This window comes from Aspergillus welwitschiae (genome assembly GCF_003344945.1).
Source record: "Aspergillus welwitschiae strain CBS 139.54b unplaced genomic scaffold BDQ94scaffold_13, whole genome shotgun sequence".
NCBI lineage: Eukaryota > Fungi > Ascomycota > Eurotiomycetes > Eurotiales > Aspergillaceae > Aspergillus > Aspergillus welwitschiae.
In genome coordinates, this window is record NW_020798707.1 from 735,430 (window position 1) to 758,662 (window position 23,233).

A 23,233-nucleotide genomic window follows, 5' to 3' on the forward strand; every position below is an offset into this window, starting at 1 on the left:
GAAATCCCTGGCGCCGGGCTTTGATGTCTTCTGTTGCCCACCCCTCGTGCAACTTTAGCCTGGTGTGTCTGGGGTCGCTACTGCTGGTGCTGCTGCAACGCTAAGGATTGGAGTGGAGTGAAGTGGACTGGATTGGGTTTAATCCTGGCCCTAGTCCTGGTCATTCTGAGCCTCCTCCTCCTCCTCATCCACCATGACTTTAGGAATGGGTGAGTGATGAACGAGATACATAGACTTTGCCGCAGTTGGTGATAAACGCCCTTGAATGGTGCCAGCGAAACATTCCCTCCGTTTCTGAATGTTGTACAAAATGAAGAAATTAAACTTGGGGGGAATAAAAAGTACGCATACGCCATCCACGGGAAGGATAGTATACATCACATCACATTCAAATACTAGATTTGTAATCGATGGAAAAGTAACGTCTTCTTTTTTTGGGACTCCGAGACAGAGCCAGCCTTGTGTGTATGTGTGGCTGCAGCAGACTCGTATATTTGAGCCTTGTTCAACTTTACTATCTATCTAACGTCTGCCACGCTGTCTTGTCGGGCATGGTCTAGTTCTACCTAAGGCGTGCAGCGGAACAAAACGTAGATTTTAGGAATTAGATTCAGATTTGGATTTTCCGCGGCTGTAACAGTATCACTCACTCACTCACTGTTGCATTCATTTCCTTTTTTTTTTTTTTTGGATTTTCTGCTATCGCCACTCGTATATATATATGTGCGGTATACAAACAAAGAATGGAGGAAATGAGAGAGTGTGTGTCCTGACCATACAGCTTTGCTTCCGGGCAATTACCGGATGTTTCGGTTGCAAGCCAGCCAGCCGCATCTTAACTCCCAAAGGCGGGTGGTTACTGGAACCGGCACATCATGTGGACTACTTACTGACTTGCATGGCAAATAAGAACTGAATTCCGGTTGGGATATTTACTTGACGCTAGGGTCTATACTTGACAGACTGATTGACATCTCTGAAGTGATTGATTTGATCGGGGTTGTCCGATGCAAGAAGTATGTGGTATATGTGTGTATGTATGTCTGTAGCGACTGCTTGTTGGTAGTAGCCTTGCGGCGACGGATTTCTTTTCAATATTTTTAGATAGTGATATTCGTTCATTCGGAGTAACATGGTATATAAGTAATTTACCCTGCAGAAGCCAAGGAAATCAGATATCTTGGTACAAAGTATAAAGTCCCGTATACGGAGATGGGCGGGCCGCTATGTCAAAGGCTTAAAATGATCAAAGTACTTACTTACAGTCACATGTATACTAATTAATTAGTAAAGTTATTAAGATTGATTGATAATCCAACGCAGCTAATAACGGTCTATCTGGAAGTAGAAATCGAGATGCAAGTATTTGCGTCTACTCGTTTAATCTCTCCTCCAAAGGTACTCACCCCCTCGATCTAAATACGTACGTAGTAAACAGTCACCGGAATCAAGACAAAGACACAAAATCTACCGCAAGCGGGTCAAGTCAAATCGATCGATCGAGAGAGAAAGGAAGAAAGACGCCATCCCTCACAGCCAGTCATTCAAGCACACTACTATTACAGTAACCCTGTAGGACAAGTACCACGTCATGCCGGGAGCTGTGGAGGCGCAGCAGCACACATGTTCGTAACTTTCTCTCCCTTCTTGTTCATCTTCTTGCGAGAGCGAGGCAGCAAAAGCAGAGCCCCACTAAGTACATTCTTAGAAAGAAAAGAAGCACAATATATCTTATTTTATTTTTCTCATGTTACTAACCCACTAAGGAAGGCAGAGCGACGTGCCGGTCGGGCCATGATCGATCTCCCGCCCATTCCAGTCCAGCCTTTTCCAATCTTTCCCACTCTTTCCCCTTCCCTTCCCGCCCATCGTTCGTTCATGAGTTTACTATCTCCATAATTACTTAGTTGGTGATTGATTTACGGGGCAGCCGGGCAGCGAACGGCACACTCACCTACCAAAAAGGAAAAGGTAAAAGGACAGCGGGTTGGCCGGAAGCGGGTTCGACGGGCACGCCGCGTTGTCGCAGGGACAGGGTTCTGGCCCTGGCGTTTTTGGGGGGAGGGAGGGAAGTGCAGCACACCTTAGCGGACCCAATCATAGTAATTAGTTAGTTAACTACTGAGTACTCCCTTCCCCTAGTTAATAAGTAAGTACGTACTTACTTACCGACTCGTTCTCGCGTATGTACTTCGTTAGCTAGCTAGACTAACTTACTTTTGTTTTTCTTTTTCTTTTAGCTTTTTACCAGCTGAATTAAACTGACACTGACCTCAAGACAGATAGACAGACAAACAAGGGAGGCCCAGAATTTAGCACATAGCAAGCACATGGTAACACAGAAAACCAAGATACTACGTAGGACGTGCCTCTATCTCCTAATGCCTAAGTCCGATCTCCGAGCGGATAACTCCGGTTTGGTTTGGGGGTTTTTGGGTTTCACTTCGTTTTAATGCTTGTTTGTTCAACCTACTTACCTCATACCCTTCTCTCCTCAGTTCCTCTCCATACAATCTAGAATGCTTACTTTCCCTTCATGGAAGAAAACCGTAGGTAGTAGTGGCTTTCTGGAAATCCAAAAAGAAGAGTGAGACACAGACCCAGTCCAAGCTGGGGGGCCCAGTCTAGGTAGCCATGGTTCCTGATTTAGTTAGTCTATTAGATAAGTAAAGTTGGTTTAGTTAGTTATGAGACAGGCGGGCGTATCGCCGGGAATTTTTGATCCTTCGTTTAGAGCAAGTTAGTTCAACTACTAAGTATGGATGGATGGGGCCCGCGGCCGCGCCGACGGGCGCGAACAATGAACAGAGCAAGAAAGAAAGAAGAGAGAGCCTTGCGATTTAAACTCAACACAGCTGCATGGTATAGAGTAGTAGTTAGGGTAGTAGTGAACTACTCATCTAGGTAATTACCATGCGAAATGGCCCCAAGGCTGTGTGCTATCTAGTAACTTTTAAGTCAAATAAACTGTTCATATGTAGGCTGTATGCACAATGAACAAATCTCGCAAATCCGCGACTAAACTAAGTAAGTACTGCGGCCCCCAAAACGGTGTGATTTGAATTGGTTGAGTTTCTAAGCCGAGGCATGATCCAATCGACTACCTTATCTGACTTGCTGTACATATTTGAGTTGTTTCAATTGCCGAGGATGTGGTAACTAACTTATTGAAGCTGTAATTTCTTTTCTTCGTCAAGTTTACAGGTAGATAGATAGACCAGATAGAGACGAGAGTGTGTGTATGCGCAACCGGACACGGAAATCCAAAACACCGCCGGGATCGACTCATACCCCGATTGCTAACTACCTGACTGAACCCAAGGTACACTAACTAGCTAGCAAGCTAGCAACAGTGGATGTGAAATCACGCTTGTTTGGTTCTGGTAAAACAAACTGGTGGAAAAAAACGAATTAATTGACCCATTTCGAGTAAACAGTGAGTTAGGCCACTAAACGTGCCTACTGGTTTAGTGTCAAGGGGCCAAGCGCAACCCCCTTCAATCCACTGGCCCCAGGGTTGCGCATACGAGCCGACCAATCAGCGAGCATAGCCATCGGCGGGAGGCGAAAGCCTCCCCGTCCACGGTCTGGGTTGGCAGTTACCCACTTTGGGACCGGAGACATGCGCGGGGATTTCGGGATGGGTGGAGTTGCCGACAAAAGTAACTTTTTGGGTCGCTGGCGGGCCTGAGACCTGACCTGACCTGGACTCGGCTCGATTCGACTCGACGAACTTCTGGATGGAGGATAGTAGGAGAGCATAGCAACACGGCTTGGTTCGAAGCCAGACTCGATTCAGAAAAGTATGGTAATCTATCTTTTGAAACACACGGACGGACGGATTGATCGTTCGGTAAGAAAAAAATAAAATAAAATAAATAGGAAAAGAAAAAGGAAATTGAACAATTGCTTTCCCAATAATAGCCAATTTCCCACACACGCATACACCTGTAGCCTTGGTTCCCCCTCCCCCCCACTCCCCCTCAATTTCATCATGAACGCCGCAAAAACATGCATCTATCGGCTTGCGCAAACCAAATAAACCTCAAAGCAATGCGCTGGACCCAGGGTGGGGTCCATTCTCGAGCGCAGTCCACAAAAGATATTCCTCTGGAAGGGAATAATAGGAAGAAGAAGAGAAAGGGGCTCACAAAGGGAATAAAAAGCATCGATCGCAAACAAAGAAAACATAGAAAAAGAATAAAAGTGAATCGTGCGGTTACATCCAACCGGGACTCGATAATACATCATAACTGTCATTAGAGGGGCGAGAGTGGGGTGAATCATGGGGTGAAAAAATAAAAATAATCAAGGAGAAAGAAATAAGAAGAAGAAAACGAAGTACCACCACCTAGCTTCCAGAAAGAAACAACATCAAATCAGAACAGCGGGTATGAGTTGGGGGAACACGGGTCCGACTTCGGTGTAAGAGGATAATGCAGTAAAGGCTCTGCTGGGGTGGAAGGGGAGGAATGATCATCGCTGTAGACTGAAGACAGAGGTGGCATCTGAAAGACGGTATTAGCTCCGCTAACCCTGGTACTTCTTGCACAGACCGGCATCACGTAGAGAGAGGGGCATGTACAGGAATGTTGTGCTCTGGAAGGTGTTGCGGCGTCGGGCCCAGATCAATGCCAGCCATGGATGCATAGCTCATACTGAAGGGGCTGACAATCTCGTCATCGGCGTACGAGTGGTGCTTCTTTGCGCCCGATCCGAGTATCGGACCAGGCAGGATCGAAGGCAGCGTTGTTCCGTACTCTCCATATGGGAGGTCATTGTAGTGGTTGTTGAGAGAGTGATAGGAAGGTGGCTGTCCGTACGAGTGGTGACCATAGGATTCCAAGTGGGAGTATGAGGGGTAAGAGAACACGGGAGGCGGCGAGGCTGAGAGCTGTCGGGTGCATTGCTGGGAAAACATCGATGATCCGCGATCTTCCTGGGTGGAGTGGCTGTCATAGGAAGAGCCTCGTTGCGCGGAGGTGTGACGGTTTGCATCTGAGCTAGACTTGGTTGTGCGAGCCTGTTTGGTGCGGGACTTGACAGTGTGCACCACGGCCTTCGGCGACTCCGAGCCCTCGTGTGACCGTTCTGGAGATGTCGAAGCAGTTGCGGCTCTCTTCTCCAAGTCTTCGAGGCGACGCTTTAGCTTCTTGCCTGGATTGTCGCATTCAGTGAGCTTCGAGTCGCAGCATAGCTAACCACCCTGCGGGGAAGATAACTTACGGTATTTTCTCTGAGCAATGCGATTCTGTATCCGGCGACGCTCTGCAAGGTCTGAGATCTTGGTCCAGTCCTCATTGGGGTTGGCATTGGGGCTGAACGCGCTGCTGGTTCCATGATTGGAGCTCCTCGAGCTCGAGGTTTGTTGGTATGAGTAATTGGAAGACCGATGCATCTTGGACTGAAGTATGGTAGAGGGAGATGATAGTATATATAGATCAAAGCTCTTGTTCACAAGAAGCAAAGATATACAAGTGGTAGTAGAAAGTGTTGAAAGCAGTTGGAATGATGATTGAAAGAAGATGAGAAGCCAGAGGGAGGATTTGGGATTGACTATATAGATATTGAATCCAAGTGAGAGTCACGAGTCAAGGATGATCAACATCTGAAACTCAAAAGAAAAGACACAGGATGGGTTCAGTATTTAAAACTAAGCCATGGGTCGATCAGCTGGAGAACAGGTCTGTAGCTTATGCCTGCTAAGCCCCGGGTCCGAATGAAAGCAGCCCGTCCGTGATGGTGGATTGAACCGTTGCGATAGCAGCGTTAGTCCGTGCTCCGAAGAATTTATTTTAATTGACATTTTCCTTTTTCGAAATGATTATTATGGGTAATAATTATTTTTATTTTTCTCAAACCCAAATAATATTATTAAATGAAGAAAAGAAAAAGGAAAAAAGAAATAATCAAATTGGGAATGGCTGGAGACTTGCAGGGTATGCATGGCTTGACCATGTGTTGGTAGGGAACTTTTCCCGAATGGATTGGCGGATGTGCAGGGCTGCGTCACTAATGCCCGGTATGGTTTAGAGGGAATCCTAGGGAAGGGGATGAGGGGGAGGAGAAGGCGTGAGGCTGTTTTGGCGGACCCCGATGACCGATATGGCCGAGAGTGCGAGAAACGAGAGAGTGGGAGGGGGGCGCGGCCACGGAGGGTTAAACAGGATCCATGATATCAGGCAGTGCTAGACCAAGCCAGCCAGCCTCCCCCCTCTCCCCTCCCGGTTGGTCCACCAATCTCGACGACCATGTGGTTCCATATCGATCTTCCAGAGATAGTAAGTAACAGCTACCAGACAGGCCCGAATGCCTGCCTGAGAATAGGAACATTTTTCCCTCTATGGAGTATACAGCAGCCCGCTTTGTAACAGCCGTCAAATATACAGAACGAATTGCATTAGTACGACTACAATTGTCTACCAACTAGGCTCTGCGTAGTCTCTCCCCCATCCTGCAGCATTCTCCCGAGATTCTACGGTCGTATATTCCCTGTCAAATTATGCAGTGCCGAGAGGAGCTGAATTCTGTCGGCCCAGGATTCGAAACGAATGCAACAACGGGCCCTTTCCGGACTAGTTGGATAGTGTGTCTTAAAAAGAAAAGCCGTTCAATTGAGCCAACCGAGACGGTCAGTCGAAAAAGAAAAAGCCCCAAGAAGCTACTGCTGCTACTGCATGGCCATCCTTCCATTCCCACACCCACTCACCCCCTTGATGATAAGTCAACCTCGCATGTTGAGTGATTGAGTGTGTGGGTGTGGGGGAGAATGGGCCCAGCATGGCGGGCTCCTAATCTAGCTACTAGCTTTTCCAACTTCAGTAAATAGAAATAGGCTTGGAGATTTGTCCTACTGATGGACGGCCTAAGGGCGCAGTGTCGAACCGAGTGATCCAATTACATTCGTTCCCTAGGCTTTGAAACGAGCGGAAAGTGAGTGTGTGTGTGAGTGTGTGAGTGTGCGTGGCTTAAGCAGGATGTTTGTTGGACTTGACTTGGATGGTGTCTGCCAGGAGGGGGCTGAAAATGAAAAGCGCGGCTTTTACAATCCAGTGGTATGTTGGGTGGCCTCGTATTAATACTGTATCGGTACGGGGTTACTGGGTAATTAATTAGTTGATTTGTTGGGTATGGTTACACAATCTTCTTCCCATCACACCATGTGAGGCAGGGTGATTGTCCAATAAATGAGAAATTTATATAATTGTCTTATGAATTTGAATAGCCTTCTTGTGCTTGATGAATGCGTTTCAATGATTATGTTGTTACTGTTTCAAGTGTCCCATGCCGACGATCCGCGGAGATACATACTTACATACATACATACTACTTCGTGTATGAAGGAGCGTTACTGTAGACCTCAGGCATTCAAATATCTCCCAGAATGAACCAACTAACTACTAGTACTAACCCATTAGCTAATGGTTCATCCTAGACCGGTAGCCCCCAAAGACCCATTTACCAGGATATAGTAACTAGGCACCTACTCCAATACTACCTACCATAGTAGTAGCACTACTACCACTGCGGCCTTTGTCTTTGTCTTTGTCGCTTAAATCCGACAGGGTTCGGGTGAACCATGGAAATAGAGGAATTTCCGCGCCTGTATCTAGGCACGTTTTAATCTCCATCGGCTAGGGTGATTGGTGGGCGATGTCACCATCCTCCATTAGCTAGTAGGGAAAACTAATCTACTAGTCAGATAGTAACCCATCCTTCAAATCAGATCATAATGCTCTCGTATTAACGACGTTTTTTGTGCAGATTACCGCTGGATTTCTCTCTCCTTCCTTCCCTCAAGCGGCATTCCTTCGAACCATGTCTTGGGCGAACCATATGCAGAAACGGGTCAATTTGGATGGAGCACGTGGTTGTTGCCGTATACTTTTTATTCAATGTAGTACGCAGTGCTCCGTGGTACTTTGCTCTACTAGTCATCTATCAGTGTCCGGTTACCTCTTTCGTATCGCCCGGCACGGCTCTGTTCGGCCTTAATCACTGCCGGGTCGTATTCTGCGTATCTATGAGTTACGCTGATTACGGGTGCTAGATGTGGTTACCTAACCACTGTGTCTAGTCGTTTACTAGTATAATAGTAATGAATGCAGTAGTTACTACATCGAGGAATCCTTTCGACATCCACACACACACAGCCCCAGGAATGCACACACAGACGCACAATTTCTTCAGCTCCTGAGTTTCAAGCATCATGTCCCGTCGTCTGCCTTCTTTGGCTCTTCGGTCTCTACTGACCTTACATGCTATGCAATGCATGATTCTCAAAATAGCCCCATCCAATCATGCCCGCGTGCGCCCGCTCGCGCTGATTTCCAAATCTGGATAACTGTCAGGTAATCATTGGAAAAGTGCCATTTGGGTGCCGACCATGAGGCACCGGCATCAGGCTACTAGTCTAGTAGTTACTGACTGACCACCTGCATCAAGTCTATCTGCAGGTTGAGGACAAACTGGGATTATGGGAAAGGGTGGTGCGTGTGTGTGTGTGTGAGTGTGAGTGTGCCTCGATTGACACGAGCAGCGCCCCTTCTAGTGCACGGTCTCGACTTCTGCCACGTTGCACCCCTCGATCTTGGCAGCACACTAAGGATAAAGATCTCACCTATTCCGAACGGGTGGTGGGAATGAGGGGAAAGGGAGGGGAGAGGGGAGAGAGAGAAAGACGGAAGGGGGACGGCGCTGCTCATCCACTTTCTTAGTTATTCTTCTTCTGAAAAGTCACATTCCTTTCCATTATAGGTAAGCCAATGCCTGTCGCTGATTTGTTGGCTGACTTGCTTCTGGACGGTGTGGTGTTTGTTTCATCTATCTTTGTCACCCATCATGTCCATGGGCCATACCTTGCCGATGCTTGGAAGTTGCAGTTGGATTGGGCGCAATGAGACATGGAGAAAGGAGAGAAACTCGCAGATCAGTTGATCACTTGATTTCCTACCTTCGATCCAGCACAGCCCGGGTTGCGGACAGTCCGGAGATGGGGAAGATAGCCTTGTTTCGGAGGCTGCCAATCTCCAGCCCCGAAGTTGACTTGACTCTCTGTTCCCGCAATGCAGCCTTTCGGTTGTTGAGTTAGTTCCGTTTGTGCTTTTTTCCTTTCTGTTTTATTTTTAACATTAAGGTTTCTTATTTTATCTTCCATTATCATCGAGTACCATAAGATGTCGTATTTCTGTTATCCGTTAGCGCTTCTAAGCATGACTTTGTAGATATGGTCTTATCGCGAAGTGGTCAGTACTCCTTACTTCCCATAATGGGGAAATTGATGGATGCATGCACAGTGCCCCGAGATTATTGCATTATCAAGGACACTGCTCGTACCTGGTGCTGGTGCATACAACATTCCAACCACTACTGCCAAGGAGGCATTTAGATAGGAGGCTATGTAGCTGCGGAAGAGAATCACAATTCGAAGAGCCCCGAATGTCAAGGCTCTTGCCAGATTCGGGGTGTAATCTAAGGACCAAAGACCCCTGCGTACTGTTAGTGGATGCCATTACAAATCAGATCGGCAACCCCCAAGAAATCCTGTGGGTACTAACCGGGAGGGGAACGACGGAGCGGGGACCAGCTGGATCCACTGGTAGACGAGCGGGCCAGTGACATTGCACAAAAGGCGAGAGGCTTTTCAGCCCCAAGGTGACATGCCTCCCTTGCAATTGGCTGTACGAATTAGTTACCGTATTTGGATATTGGGCCTTGGAGATGCCTTAAGCACTCTCCCATGTTTTACCTCCTATGAGGCTCAATCACTTGCATATTTCAGTCTGATTGACATACACTGCCTCAAAGCCAGGTATCAACGACTTCCCTCGTCTGCATCACCGTCCATGTGTAGGGCTGATGGCAGTTACGGTCCATGGTCCGTGGTTAATTGGTCCAACGCTGAATTCCCCCAGCCTGATTCAAGACCAGAGAGGTAGTGGATTGGCCTCCTAGTACGTCAAGCCTTCGATGAATCACACATCACATGTATTGCCCGGTCGGAATGTCTAGCTTCTGAAAGCGGCGAAGCATTTTTCCTTTACCCTGTCTCTAGTCTTCTCTGTGAGAGTCTGGGTCCGCATGTGTGCCCCCATCTGATACAAGAGAGCGCAACCCATGACTCTACCCGACTAGTACACATGTAACCATATCTCGTATGGGTGTGCCTGGCTATTCTGTCCTCTTTCGTCATCAGGCCTCGCGTGCCGAACCTGTGCACTAGAGACGGGCACCTAGCGTCATGATTGGTCCAGGATAGTGCTCGTATATTTCTGCATGCTGATGGCCTATGTATTACTACTGCATGAGGATGCATTTTTCGACAGGGATTTGGGGGAGCGCCTGCGGCGGCCAAGGGCCGTCAGACACTGAATCGAACCTTCTGGTACATATCTAGAAGCACTGGTCCTTGGCGGACGGCACAACTGGTTGGTATGTTTGCTTGCTCGGTCGTCTCACTGGCTGGCTTCTGCGGCATTCAAAAATATTAATAATACTCAAGAATGCAGTGTGCACCAGGCTTGCAGTAGTCTTGACCGTTAGCTCCAAGCCCGCAATATTTTCTTAGGTGCAGAGCTATTTCCTGAGAAGGGTTTAGTATATAGGGAAGGATACCGTATTATCGTTCCCAATGTATATTGAACAACTTGGACTGGAAATCTAGGTCGGAAGAGGTAGTTGGACGCTAAGTGGGAAATAAGTTAGCGTCAGGTCAGTCAATGAATCACGTTGGAGGACTATTCTGTAGTACTAGTAGCCTCTGGACTGTCAGTCTAGCCATGTCGGATAGACCGGCCAGTAATTTCCGCGCGCGCAACTTCATTCTCAGTGGCGTGAGTCACAATTGACAGGATGGCATGGTTTAATCTTGGCCGCCCCGCACGCCGCCAGGAATGGGAAGATGACGAAAACCCACTTGGACAAAGTACGGGGACTCCACGTGCAAAGGTCATGGCGTCTGACGGGAAGGGAGGGATGGTGCAATCCTTATCGGCCATGCTAAATTAATGCCAGCACGCCTCGTGGGAAAGAGACGGAGGCATTCAAGCGACGGCTCGATGCCCGGCCTGAGGAATCCTCAAGCTTTCAGGAACCTTGTCAGACTTTCATAGATCTGACGATCATTATAGTCACATTTTGTGCCCCTTCATAAGATTCAACGAGATGCCACTCAAAATCATAATATTAATGGTGTTTCGTAAGAAGGGGGGAAAAATAAGAAGGTTATTTCTTGATTAAACATGGCTGAAAGGCCGAAGATTGGCAACAATGCATCTCCTTTTTCCCCCCTTGGTGCTCCTCCACAATCACAACAATATATTGTTGGCCCCATTTCCGCAACAATTGATGCGTTGCTATCCTAACGTGGCGGCGACGTGAGGCCAACATTACCTAGTCTTCCGCCCCCTCAACCTAGCAGGGGACTAGTTTCAGAACGGAGCGACGGCAGAAATGGCCCCCATTTTCATATCTGCTGCTCCGTATCGCAATCTTTTCTCATAGGTGCCCATGCCCACAGACCCTTTACGCCAGTGCACGGTGTAATAAGCCGGGCACATCTGTGACAACCCGCTCGCTTACTGTTTGCGACCCATGCCACACCCTTCATGCTCGAAATGAGCACACCGGCGTGACTTGATGATTCAATGATCGACACACTGAGCTGATTGTGTGCTGAAAATAATATCGAGTGCATAGTTGCAACAGTGGCTTGTTGTCTTGCAGTCTTTGTCCGTTGGGAGAACATATCCCTAGTACTACCATGTGTTGATGAGAGTGACACCACTAAACGAGCGTACCAATCACCATCCGTAGATATCGCAAGGTAGTACTAGCCTTGGCCCATTAGTAGTCCACAAAGTGCATGGGGCATTGCTGCGGTTATCTAATATCCAGAGAGCTAGTTTTGGTCACAATAACGGTCAACAGTGAATATAGTACAGGTCTGTTCAACGATTTTGACCAGAGTTGGATTTTATGAACCTAATGCTGCAGATTACCGGTACAATGACAAAACCCCATGGGCGCTTGTTACTTCTGCATTTGCCCCGTTAGCTTGGAAATTCTAAGACGGACAAACAGAGCTGCGGTCTGTTTGATGTCGCCGTGGTAGCCAAACCACTGTAATGGACTGGGTGCCTAAGGTGGAAGCAATCCGCGTTTTGGCTGGTTGCAGGACTAGTGATGCAGAAGCCAGCACAGCAGAGCCTCATCCACGGTGCGTGCGTGTATAGCTGCGTGTGTTGTGTGTCTAGGAGTGTGTGTGCACAGCCAACTCGGGCGTCCGTATATCGCAAACGCCTTACCTTGCTTGGTAGTAAGTAAGTGCTAGTGGTAGTTAGTTGTCGGCCTGCCCGACGGGGTGGTAGTACAGGTATCGGTCCGTACCATGGACCAGGAGTGTCTGGAAGGCTCCGTAACGCCGTATTAGACTAGATGGGTAACTGGTAGTAATGACTTCCGAGTTCAATGACAGTATCGTCTATGGTTGGGGTGTGATTTCCAATCCTAGAATTAAGCATTAATAAGAGCCACGGGTAACCATGGCCGCCTAAGACTATCCGTTTGAGAAAATATTGAGAGAGCCATTAGAAATCTATTTCGTCAGTTGTCTCGGAGACGGTAAATGTGCTGTCCGAACTCCGCGGACTGTCCGGGACGGACATAGTTCTGCCGACCTCATTCCGGCAATCACCAATCAATTTAACAATCAATCAAATTATTTCTTGTACGAGTGTATTGGAGACTACTTGGTCCCGGTCAGTAGATTAATCAGAACCCTTGGGAGTCGAGTTACGTCAACTCCTTCGGACATCAGTTGTGTAGTGGTGGGCCAGGTCGATCTCTATCGAGCTGCTGCTAGCTAGGCAGGCAGCTGCCTTCCTTCGCACGGGTAATTGTGGAGGAAGAATTGATTGATGGGTTGATTGATTGCTGTCACCTCGTGGCAAAAGCTCGGGATTTACTGCGGCTCGACCAGCTCCGTGTTCAGAACACTAGTATGGAGTACTGATGGGGCTAATACCTCCTCATTTGCGCTTTGCAGGCCTTAGGCAGTGACGACAGGATCTAGTGAACATCTCGCCAAGACCATAATCCTGCTGCTTGGGCCAGCGTTGGAGCACATTGGTCGTGGAGGTGCCCCGTCTGTCGTTTCAGATTCTGTCGGCTTCATGGCCCACTCTCGAGCTAGCACACTGCCACACTGCTCGGTTGAACTAGATGTGTTTGCGAGGTCACGGCGATCAATATCTCTCGAATCTGTTGGTATGACGGGTATGGAGGGGTTCCACCACCCACTCGCATAGACTCCCACTACTGGCTGGAAGGCCATTGATGGAGCATTTGGTGAGAATCGAATCAATCCGTCTCGGAAAAGAAGGGACAGAGAGACTGACGGAACGGATCCTGCCGGCAGAGTAAGGCATAGTGGAACACGGGTCTATCACTATCACTACTACTAAGTACTCGATGATCCGCTCGCAAGTGATTGTTGCCTGGATGGGGTTCAGTAGCCTGAGGTTGATTGGTCTTTCTGGAAGTCGCCCGTAGCTGAGATCTCAATGCTATGAACTACTCCGCAGTTCATAGGGGTACACTGACTTCTGGAGAACTGAAATTATGGATGAACTGGTAGGTGTTGGATGACCCGTGTCCGGGCACTGCTTTCCTAGTAGATCGGGGCCGAAACCGGACAGCCACGCCCTACTGGCCTTCGTGACTGGGATCCCGTGGGCGTGCATCTACTCCATTGATGAGATATCCTATGATCAATGAGTCTGGCGAGGTACGCATCTGGCAGCTGTCGATCATCCTGTGTCGATTATTACAGCTCGACAGTATATTAGCAAGGATATTGTTGTGTAGCGATGCTATTTACAGAAACGGCTGGGCGTGCCAGCAAACCAAATTCACCCGAGTCACAGCCCATGTCCAACACAGCTACCCTTTGCACCTCACGAGGGGGTGAAACGCAACCAACTGAGACAGGGGACATGCCTCAGGCGTCCTGCAAGTAATCGCTCCAAGGCACGGCTGACTACGTCTGCCATGACCCATTATCTGCAGGCTCCTCGCGTGTATCGCCACCGTCCTTGGCCTTCGTTGCTGGACGAAAGTGTATGTCGTGCAGAAGGCCGCAGGATGATGTTTCCGTCTTGTCTAGGATTACCTGGCAGACTCCTTCAAGCCCGCCTCCTGAGAAGGCCAAAAAAAAAAAAAATTTGCCCTCCATTACTTGGGTACTCCAATCGCCATTAGGTCGCAAGATGCAAGGGAAAAACCCGCCTTTCTTTTGATGTGATGCTCGTGCTCGCCAAGAACAATCACCACTAAAATCGACGTATAGTAAGAAAAATTCCAACAAGACCAGCCATTTGATATCCATCTATCATCAAGATATACCAGAGATACCAGAGAAAATCTAGCAATGCAAGCTTAAAAGACCATTCCCGTATCTTAAGACTTTTCGCTAATTTAGAGGACATAGCTACTGGTCAGTTAGCAAGCTGAAACATCCATAGAGAAATAAGCAGACACTAGACTTACCTCCAAGGGTGACTCTCATCACCATACTGGATACCCTCGATCCAGTTCTTCATCTGAAGAGCAATTTCGCCTGCTTCCTCAGTTTCCTTCAGGCCGCAGTCGACCAGCTTACCCCGGTAGCTGATTGTCCGCACGGGACTGACAATAGCTGCGGTACCGGCACCGAACACCTCGATCATTCTGCCCTCCTCGGCCGCTTCGGCGACTTCGGACATCTTGAGCTTACGCTCGGAGATGTTCCATCCCTTGGGCACCAGCCTTTCCCTAGCCAGCCCCAGCACGGAGTCTCTGGTCACACCCTCGAGGATCGTTCCGTCCAGAGGCGCAGTGATCAGTTCCTTCTGGCCAGTTTCCTTGTTCTTCAAGGCAACGAAAAGGTTCATGGTGCCGACCTCGGTAATATATTCTTCCTCTCCAAAGAGCCACAGATTCTGCTGGAAGCCACGGGACGCCGCTTCCAGCTGAGGGAGAACGCAGGGGGCGTAATTGGCACCCAGCTTCTTGTCGCCAACACCACCAGGCCAGGCTCTGACAGCATAGTCGGTAGCCTCCAACGAAATGGCCTTGAAGCCAGTAGGGTAATACGGGCCAACCGGGCTTGCAATCACGAACAAAAGAGCAGAGCCCGGGGGTCCCACACCGAGGGTCTTTTGAGTTCCAATCATCGTGGGCCGCAAGTACAGTGAGTAGCCCCGCTCACTAATTATATAAACGTAAGTTGTTATCCTCAATCATCAATTGGTGTGCTTTTCACCAACCTTGGGATGAACCTGCTGTCCAACTTCACAAACTCTCCAATCAGCTTGGTGAGGGCCTCGCCATCAAAGGAAGGCAAAGCAATGCGCTTCGAGGATTTGTTCAAGCGCGCCATGTTCTTGTCGGGACGGAACAAGCGGATCTGACCAGACTCGTCTTTGTAGGCCTTCATACCCTCAAAACACTCGAACGCATAGTGGAAAACACAAGCCGACGGGTCGAGACTGAGGTTCTGGTACGGAACAATCTGGGGGGAGTGCCATCCCTCCGTCGCGGTCCATTCGATCGACAGCATATGATCTAAAATAGAATGCGCATTAGAAACTGGACACCGCCTGGAAGCGACACGTGCTCGTCATACCGGTGAAAGTCTTGCCAAAGACCAAGTCCTTCGGGGCAGTCAATTCCTTAGGAGTAGTCGTCTTCGAGACGGTAAGTTTCGAGGGGTCAAGGGGGGCTAGTTGGGAGGCAGCAGCTGAAGTAGCACTGAAGCATCTCTTCCATAACTGAGCCGTTGCGGGAGATTGAAAGGCGCGCGGTGCGACGAGGCTTTGCAACGCCCTGCGACGAGCGAATTGAAATGACTTCATAATTGCTTGCCGGCTTTAAATAACAATCCAGGCGATAATAACTCCAGAAAGAAAGAACAAGAATCCCAGAATATGGAGAGTAAAAGCAGCGCAGGAGAAGAACCACGACAGGAAACGAACCAGAATAATGCACCGAATGGACCGAGGGCGGGCTGTGGAGCTTAAAAAGGCGGATAAGAACGGTAGTCTATGACTCTTGCCCACGGACTACGGCACCAACTCCGAGATTAAGGTCTGACAAGGCCGATTTGGGTTCAATCATGGAGACCACACTAAGCGAACCTTTGAACCTGGGCGTCCCGCCAGTACGTAAATAGTATCTACATGAGCAATTGTACTGGCTATATTGCAAACTCTCCAACCAATCGATGGACTGGTAAATCAGTGACCCCAGAATGATCCCTCTCTGGTCAGTCTCCGTTGGTGAGTCCGACGTCGGCGAGGAGAGTTGCCGGCAGTAAATCCGCGATCCAGCCAGGCGGTGAGTCTGGGGAAAGACCCTCCCTTCCCGTTCTCGTTCCTCATTGGCGAAGGAGCGTCCCTTGCACGTGATTCTCTCCGACCGGGCAGATTAGCAGCGGCCAACTGATACCTGAAAGCTATCGGAGGGGAGAGAGAGATCATATTAATTACACTTAAGAAAGCAGAGGCCGGGCAATGTATGATAGCGAAGAAACCGTTCGCCTCGTTTACGCTTGAGGAGGCCCCAGTTTAACATTGTCAGCTTCGCGTCCCCTCTTCCTCTTTCGGTTCATTTTATATAATACTATTCTTGTAATATTTGTTCCCCTATCTTCGGTGTCCCTGTCCTTCCACCCTGTCTGGCGGGATTGCATTGCATACTTCCAGTGTTACGACAATTCCACTTGATGCATTGAGCCCATTGCGGCGGAACTTCCCTTCTTTCTCTCAGCTTTGTTGTGTCTTCTGTGGTGAGAAGTGAAACAAACAAAAATGTTTTCGTCTGCGCTCAAATCCCTGAGCTCTAACATATCGTCCAACTACCACATCTCTCCACACCCCACCGTGGTCTCCGGTCCTTGGAAAATCCATGATGGGAAGAAGAAATCTACCGGAACCACAGCGTCAATCTTTATATTTGACAAGAAGGTTCTCGAACCAAGATCAAGTGGACTTGGTAGTCGTTCCAGCTCTTCAACCAAAAAGCTGCAAGAAGATGTTGTTGAACGCCTGAAGCGGGAAGCGAGCAACCTTGCGCGGCTCCGGCATCCGTCTGTCCTTCAAGTGCTGGAGCCTGTCGAAGAGACTCGGAACGGCGGACTCATGTTTGCTACAGAGCAGATTACCGCATCTCTTGCAGGACTACTGCAGACAAAAGATGCGCAGGAGAACACTTCGAGGATCGGCTCGAGGTCCAGCCGTTACATGGTGGAAGAGCCCGACGGCACGCGCAGGCGAAGAGACCTCGAGATCGACGAACTAGAGATCCAAAAGGGCTTATTGCAAGTTGCCAAAGGTCTCGAATTCCTCCACGAGTCTGCCGGGCTTGTCCACGGCAATTTGAACCCCGAAGCCATCTACATCAATGCCAAATCGGATTGGAAAATCTCTGGCCTTGGATTTGCCGGCCCCGCGAGCTCTACTGAGTCGCGTTCTACTCTCCCACCTTTGGCTCTATCAGAAGTTCTCTACCAAGACCCACGCCTGCCTCAATCTGTGCAATTGAATCTGGACTATACTTCGCCCGATTTCGTCCTCGATACCAACGTCACTCCTGCAGCGGATTTGTTTTCACTCGGTCTTATTATAGTGGCGCTTTATAACTCACCCCATGTTTCCCCTCTACAGACGCATTCCAACGTGAATACGTACAAAAAACTTCTCAGCTCTCCATCCAGCACTCCCTCCCAAGGCAATAACTTCTTATCTTCGGGCCCGATTCCAAAGGACGTCCTTTCTCACGTTTTACCCAGGCTGATAACGAGAAGGCCTGCTCAGCGTCTAAATGCACGCGAGTTTCAACAATCTCAGTACTTCGATAATATTCTGGTCTCGACCATTCGCTTTCTGGAGTCTCTACCTGCGAAAAATGCCAACGAAAAGTCGCAGTTCATGCGCGGGCTTCAACGGGTCCTGCCAGAGTTCCCAGCCTCCGTGCTAGACAGAAAGGTTTTGGGCGCCTTACTGGAGGAGCTGAAGGATCGTGAGCTTTTGCCTCTTATTTTGAGCAATGTGTTTGCAATCTTGCAGCGCATTCCCAATGCACGCCGCGCGTTCCCGGAGCGAGTGATACCTCAGCTCAAAGAGGCTTTCCCGACAGGGAAAGGTGCTGTCCAAGACCGCGACTCTAAAAGAGATGCGGGTCTTTTGGTCGTCCTAGAAAATATGCACGTCGTGGCAGATAATTGTTCTGGAAAGGAGTTCAAAGAAGGTCGGTAGAATCGAAGATGCGCGAATGAGCCATAACTAACCTTAGCAGACATCTTGCCTCTGATTCGTCTGGGACTCGATTCACCCACACACACCCTGGCAGATGGTGCAATCAAGTGCTTACCGGTTATTCTCCCGGTCCTTGACTTTAGCACTGTCAAAAACGAAGTTTTCCCGCCTATAGCTTCGACTTTTAGTCGGACTAACAGTCTTGCCATCAAAGTGCGTTGTCTGGAAGCGTTCGCTGTTCTTTGTGGCGGCTCCATGGGAGGCAAGGAGGCAATTGGAGATGATCTATCGGGCGTAAGCCAAACAAGCAAGTCGCAGTCCATGAAGTCATCCATCTTAGACAAGTACACGATACAAGAAAAGCTTGTCCCGTCATTGAAAGCCATCAAAACCAAGGAACCAGCTGTCATGATGGCTGCTTTGTCTGTCTTCCGCCAAATCAAAACAGTGGCGGACACCGACTTTCTTGCTCTGGAAGTCCTCCCGGTTCTCTGGAGCTTCAGTCTCGGACCCCTCCTTGACCTGCGTCAATTTGGGGAATTTATGACTCTAATCAAAGATATCTCCTCGAAGATCGAAAAGGAGCAAACAAAAAAGCTCCAGGAGCTTTCGTCCGGAGGAGATACTGGAGGGTTCCAGAACGGCACTGGGTCTTCTTCAGCAGCCTCAATCTCGACGGGGCAGTCTAACATGGACAACACGAGAGACAACTTTGAGCGTCTTGTTCTAGGACGAACGGCAGCTACGTCCAATGATCAGGATATTGACCAATGGGGTAGCCTCACCTCGGGGCCTCCTGCAGTGCAGTCTAGTACTGCTCAACCGACATCGCCTGCAGGCTTCTCCTGGCCTTCTAGTACTACAAGTCCAAGTGCGAAAGGGAGCATGCTCCCGGCGCAAAACAATCTCAGTATGCGTTCGATCACTCCTGATTACAGCTTGAACACATTCCCGTCTCTAGCACCTGCCACTCGGGCAAAATCTCCCCCAACGCCATCATTTCCTACTCTGCAGCCTTCGCCTTCTTCATCGTGGAGCATACCAACCCCCGCAACTAATCAGCAATCGACTCAGAGATCTAATGTTTCGGGTGTATCTCTGGGAGCGTTAGCGAACATGAAGACACAGGCTCCTATGCCTAGCCAAGCCACTCAAGCTGCTCCCAATTACTCTGCATTTTCAATCCCTCCGCCTCCGTCGGGTCACAGCTCCGTTGGATCGTTTGGCAGTCCCGGGGGACTAGCTAAGCCGGGGGGCTCGGCTTTTGGTACAACTGCCTCCTCCAATGCGTTCCTAAACAACAGTGCGCCACAAGCAACACCAAAGCAAGGCCTCGATAAGTACGAGAGCTTGCTGTGAACCCCGGAGGTAAGGTTATACAATGGTTTCAACCGCATATTTTGCAAATTATAGCCACCAGGCTTTGATATTCTTTGGGATTTCCCCTTTATTTCGTTTTGTCTTTCTAGCATAGTCACCGGTTATGTTGTGTGTACAGCATCATGCATGATTCCCCCATGGTTTCAGGCGTAGTTCAAAATGGGCTTCAAAAAGTTTTCATTTCCTCCATTGTCTAAGTTGGCTCCTTATGGAGCAAAAGAAGGGGTGTGACATATCTAGTATACTACCATCATCAGACCACATCGTGGTAATGGAGCATGAGGAGAGGGCAGTGTTGGTGTGAGTTGTCTGTGGTGGAGAAAGAGTCATGGAAGCGATAAGTGTAGGCTCCACTTTTTTTGTTGCCAAGCACCCGATAGTAGATTGATACTATTCCATTCGACTGCAATCTAGGTTCCTTTCCCCGACGGTGACCCGACGTAGCAGTGACGGAGATTCTGGGTACCCACGGCCACCAACAGCTCTCCAGGAATGCAACCTCCTCTTCGAGGCGCCTTGAGACGCTTTCCGTCGGCTCAGCGTTTTGTCCTCCCCCACCGCCCCTCGTCCCTGCTGCCCCTCCGTCATCGTCTGCCTCCTCTCCACCTCACCCGCTGCTCTTCCTCGTCTGTAGCAAATACCCTTCCTTCATCCTCCGATTCCCTGATTCACCCCCCTCACCGAGCCACAATGGACGCCCAGGTCAAGCAGCACTACCTGGCCGACTCTCCGCCAACCGTGGTTCGCTTGGAAGTCAAGTCTCACTTTGACAATCTCACGGACCCGAAGCTGCGGAAATACGCTCATTATTTGAGCAGGTGCGCTATAATCCCTATAGCCCATACATTTGCTAGTATTTCGGTGTCATGTGGCGTCTCGCTAACATGCATGTGTGTGTAGAGCTGCCTTTGAGGGAACCCGTATCACCCTCCGTCAGGTCTCGCCGGAGTCCGAGCCTATTTACGACCTCATTCTCGAGCTTCATCGGGCCTGTGATGGGAACTGGTCAGAACTTGCTCAGAAGACCAATGTCAGCGATGAGCATCTACGCTACTTCTTGGAGTATGCAACCCAATTTCTTGGGAATTGTGGTAACTACAAGGGTTTCGGAGACTCGAAATTCATTCCCCGACTCCCGGTTGAGGCTTTCCAGGCTTTAGCTTCGGCCACGCCAAAGACAAAGGCTGCCTTTGACTTGGCCAACTCTACCGGTGGTGGCATCTACGAGACTGATGAGCAGTCCCGTATGCACCTCGGCTACCCGGAGGGCGGACACATGACAACATACTACCCCGACTCACCGTCTATCACAAAGGATGAAATCACGGCTATCGGAGATCTGATGGAGGCGAAAGGATTGCCGTTGGAGAACACAAGACTCAAGAAGACCGAGTCCGGTGACTTCCAACTATTGATTGCATCGGGTGTTTCCTCACCACCCGTGCGGGATAGAGATCTTGGCGATGCCGAGATCTTCGAATTGGATGGAAAGCTCAAGGGAAAGACGCTTCGTCTCGTCTTTGGCGACTATCGGGAGGAAATGGCGAAGGTCGCTCACAGCGTAAAGCAGGCGGGACTCAATGCAGCAAATGAGAACCAGAAGCGGATGTTGGATGCATATGCCATGTCATTCGGCTCTGGCTCGATTGAAGCATTCAAGGAGAGTCAAAGGATCTGGGTAAAGGATCAGAAGCCGGCTCTAGAGACGAATCTGGGCTTTGTCGAAACCTACAGAGACCCCCACGGTGTGAGAGGAGAATGGGAAGGATTTGTTGCTCTGGTAAGCGTCACTTCAGATCTCAAGACATATCACTCGGACAGCTAACAGAGCTCCCAAAACAGGTCAACTTGGAGCGGACACGTGCTTTTGGAAAATTGGTGGACAGTGCCGAAGCCATGATCCCCAAGCTTCCTTGGGGTAAGGATTTTGAGAAGGACAAGTTCCTGAGTCCTGACTTCACCTCCCTGGAAGTGCTGAGCTTCCAGTCCTCTGGTATCCCAGCTGGTATCAATTTGCCTAATTACGATGACATCCGGCAAAACCTTGGATTTAAGAACGTCTCCCTCGGCAATGTCCTTAGCGCAAAGGCTCCTAATGAGCCTGTGCCTTTCATTGCGGAGAAGGATCTGGAGGTCTACCGTAGATGCCGTGATGCTGCGTTTGAGGTCCAGGTCGGCATTCATGAATTGCTTGGTCATGGAACCGGAAAGTTGCTCCAGGAAACAGCCCCTGGGGAGTACAATTTTGATGTCTCCAATCCTCCCATTAGCCCAGTGACGAACAAGCCTATCTCATCCTGGTACAAGCCTGGGCAGACTTGGGGCTCGGTGTTTGGAGCAATGTCCTCTTCCTATGAAGAGTGCCGCGCGGAGTGTGTCGCCATGGCGCTCAGCTGCGACTTCAGCATCCTGCAGCTGTTTGGTTTCGGCGACGGTAAGGAAGATCTGGCGAACGAGGCCGGTGACGTTCTTTTTGCGGGATACCTGCAGATGGCTCGTGCTGGTCTCGTGGCTCTGGAGTTCTGGGATCCCAAGACGCAGAAGTGGGGACAGGCCCATATGCAGGCCCGGTACAGTATCCTACGTACCTTCCTCGATGCTGGAGGCGAATTTGTCAAGCTCTCATACACTAAGGATGACCTATCCGATCTGGAGATCCACCTGGACCGTTCCAAGATTCTGACTCATGGTCGTCCTGCTGTGGAGAAGTACCTGCAGAAATTGCATGTCTACAAGAGTACTGCAGACTTTGAAGCAGGCAAGAAGCTCTATGATGATATCACATCAGTCGATGAGTGGTGGGGTACCAAGGTGCGCGAGATTGTTCTCAAGAACAAAATCCCTCGCAAGGTCTTCGTGCAAGGCAACACTATCTTGAACGGGGATGAAGTAACCCTCAAGGAGTACGAGCCTACACTTGAAGGAATGATCCAGAGCTTTGTGGAGCGTAATGTCTGAACGAAAGGCGTTGAGGACGAGACCGGAGGAGTATTAATGTGTTGATTAATATCGCCGGATACTCGACGCTCTCCTGTCTGCATGGTGGTACATATTGGGTGGAAATGCGGCACACTGCCTGCTTTAGTAGTATGGATTGGATCTATCAGACATGCATCATAAATATGGCCTGCATATAATCAGAATTCCTTCTCCTACCATCTATCTTTTAGTACTTGAGAACCTGCTCTCCGTGGTTGCTATGAATCATGTGACTGGGAAACGTGGGGGATCGCCACTTTGACAGGCAGCTTTTCCCACCAAAGACGATAGCCTTGGAGGGTTTCAAGATTATCGATAGAAGGCAATATAAAGCGGCCTTTTTGTAGACTGTGCGTCACGTAGCTAATTGAACAGCCAGGTGATTGCTGGTCATCAAGCTGGGAGGAGCGCCGGCGGGAGCGATCAGCCAATGTCCGCAGTCGAGAGCAGCCGGTGGATCAAGCGCCGCCTCCTCTTTCCTCCTCCCTTCAGCAACAGCGGATTCCAGGCTCTCTCGTGCCTGTAAGCGCTTCCTCTCCATCCTCGTTCTCCCTCTCCCCTCGTCCCTTGAACCTCCTCCA

The 23,233-nt window shown here is 49.4% G+C and overlaps 7 protein-coding genes across 7 annotated transcripts; 2 read left to right on the forward strand and 5 right to left on the reverse strand.

Annotated features, from left to right (window-relative positions):
• Nucleotides 1-3,962: 3,962 nt before the first annotated feature.
• Nucleotides 3,963-5,626, reverse strand: BDQ94DRAFT_142464 (uncharacterized protein). The gene is made up of 2 exons (XM_026766040.1): nt 5,227-5,626; nt 3,963-5,157 (listed from the first exon to the last, which is right to left on the reverse strand). The coding sequence occupies exons 1-2, from the start codon at nt 5,396-5,398 to the stop codon at nt 4,562-4,564; spliced, it is 768 nt and encodes a 255-aa protein (XP_026627291.1). The 5' UTR covers nt 5,399-5,626; the 3' UTR covers nt 3,963-4,561.
• Nucleotides 5,627-8,142: 2,516 nt separating this feature from the next.
• Nucleotides 8,143-9,001, reverse strand: BDQ94DRAFT_142465 (uncharacterized protein). The gene has a single exon (XM_026766041.1). It carries the CDS (start codon nt 8,703-8,705, stop codon nt 8,475-8,477), a length of 231 nt encoding a protein of 76 aa, XP_026627292.1. The 5' UTR covers nt 8,706-9,001; the 3' UTR covers nt 8,143-8,474.
• Nucleotides 9,002-13,206: 4,205 nt separating this feature from the next.
• BDQ94DRAFT_142470 (uncharacterized protein) lies at nt 13,207-13,758 on the reverse strand. Its single transcript, XM_026766042.1, has one exon. The coding sequence runs from the start codon at nt 13,425-13,427 to the stop codon at nt 13,245-13,247; it is 183 nt and encodes a 60-aa protein (XP_026627293.1). The 5' UTR covers nt 13,428-13,758; the 3' UTR covers nt 13,207-13,244.
• A 37-nt stretch (nt 13,759-13,795) lies between these two features.
• Nucleotides 13,796-16,007, reverse strand: BDQ94DRAFT_142473 (branched-chain amino acid aminotransferase, cytosolic). Its single transcript, XM_026766043.1, has 4 exons — nt 15,665-16,007; nt 15,306-15,603; nt 14,548-15,246; nt 13,796-14,488 (listed from the first exon to the last, which is right to left on the reverse strand). The coding sequence occupies exons 1-4, from the start codon at nt 15,891-15,893 to the stop codon at nt 14,476-14,478; spliced, it is 1,239 nt and encodes a 412-aa protein (XP_026627294.1). The 5' UTR covers nt 15,894-16,007; the 3' UTR covers nt 13,796-14,475.
• Nucleotides 14,004-14,510, reverse strand: BDQ94DRAFT_24794 (uncharacterized protein). The gene has a single exon (XM_026775315.1). It carries the CDS (start codon nt 14,384-14,386, stop codon nt 14,039-14,041), a length of 348 nt encoding a protein of 115 aa, XP_026627295.1. The 5' UTR covers nt 14,387-14,510; the 3' UTR covers nt 14,004-14,038.
• Nucleotides 16,008-16,725: 718 nt separating the features above from the next.
• Nucleotides 16,726-19,982, forward strand: BDQ94DRAFT_178223 (putative protein kinase Scy1). Its single transcript, XM_026773080.1, has 2 exons — nt 16,726-18,285; nt 18,334-19,982. The coding sequence occupies exons 1-2, from the start codon at nt 16,848-16,850 to the stop codon at nt 19,650-19,652; spliced, it is 2,757 nt and encodes a 918-aa protein (XP_026627296.1). The 5' UTR covers nt 16,726-16,847; the 3' UTR covers nt 19,653-19,982.
• A 309-nt stretch (nt 19,983-20,291) lies between these two features.
• Nucleotides 20,292-23,162, forward strand: BDQ94DRAFT_142476 (dipeptidyl-peptidase III). The gene is made up of 3 exons (XM_026766044.1): nt 20,292-20,491; nt 20,574-21,453; nt 21,516-23,162. The coding sequence occupies exons 1-3, from the start codon at nt 20,364-20,366 to the stop codon at nt 22,629-22,631; spliced, it is 2,124 nt and encodes a 707-aa protein (XP_026627297.1). The 5' UTR covers nt 20,292-20,363; the 3' UTR covers nt 22,632-23,162.
• The last annotated feature ends 71 nt before the right edge of the window (nt 23,163-23,233 follow it).

Coding starts and splice junctions, on each gene's coding strand:
- BDQ94DRAFT_142464 (XM_026766040.1), bottom strand. CDS start 5,398: ATGCATCGGTCTTCCAATTACTCATACCAACAAACCTCGAGCTCGAGG. Junction 5,158..5,226: donor CATTGCTCAGAGAAAATACC/GTAAGTTATCTT, acceptor GCGACAATCCAG/GCAAGAAGCTAAAGCGTCGC.
- BDQ94DRAFT_142465 (XM_026766041.1), bottom strand. CDS start 8,705: ATGAGCAGCGCCGTCCCCCTTCCGTCTTTCTCTCTCTCCCCTCTCCCC.
- BDQ94DRAFT_142470 (XM_026766042.1), bottom strand. CDS start 13,427: ATGCCTTACTCTGCCGGCAGGATCCGTTCCGTCAGTCTCTCTGTCCCT.
- BDQ94DRAFT_24794 (XM_026775315.1), bottom strand. CDS start 14,386: ATGGATATCAAATGGCTGGTCTTGTTGGAATTTTTCTTACTATACGTC.
- BDQ94DRAFT_142473 (XM_026766043.1), bottom strand. CDS start 15,893: ATGAAGTCATTTCAATTCGCTCGTCGCAGGGCGTTGCAAAGCCTCGTC. Junction 15,604..15,664: donor CTTTGGCAAGACTTTCACCG/GTATGACGAGCA, acceptor ATTCTATTTTAG/ATCATATGCTGTCGATCGAA. Junction 15,247..15,305: donor GACAGCAGGTTCATCCCAAG/GTTGGTGAAAAG, acceptor TTATATAATTAG/TGAGCGGGGCTACTCACTGT.
- BDQ94DRAFT_178223 (XM_026773080.1), top strand. CDS start 16,848: ATGTTTTCGTCTGCGCTCAAATCCCTGAGCTCTAACATATCGTCCAAC. Junction 18,286..18,333: donor TGGAAAGGAGTTCAAAGAAG/GTCGGTAGAATC, acceptor TAACCTTAGCAG/ACATCTTGCCTCTGATTCGT.
- BDQ94DRAFT_142476 (XM_026766044.1), top strand. CDS start 20,364: ATGGACGCCCAGGTCAAGCAGCACTACCTGGCCGACTCTCCGCCAACC. Junction 20,492..20,573: donor TACGCTCATTATTTGAGCAG/GTGCGCTATAAT, acceptor ATGTGTGTGTAG/AGCTGCCTTTGAGGGAACCC. Junction 21,454..21,515: donor GGGAAGGATTTGTTGCTCTG/GTAAGCGTCACT, acceptor CTCCCAAAACAG/GTCAACTTGGAGCGGACACG.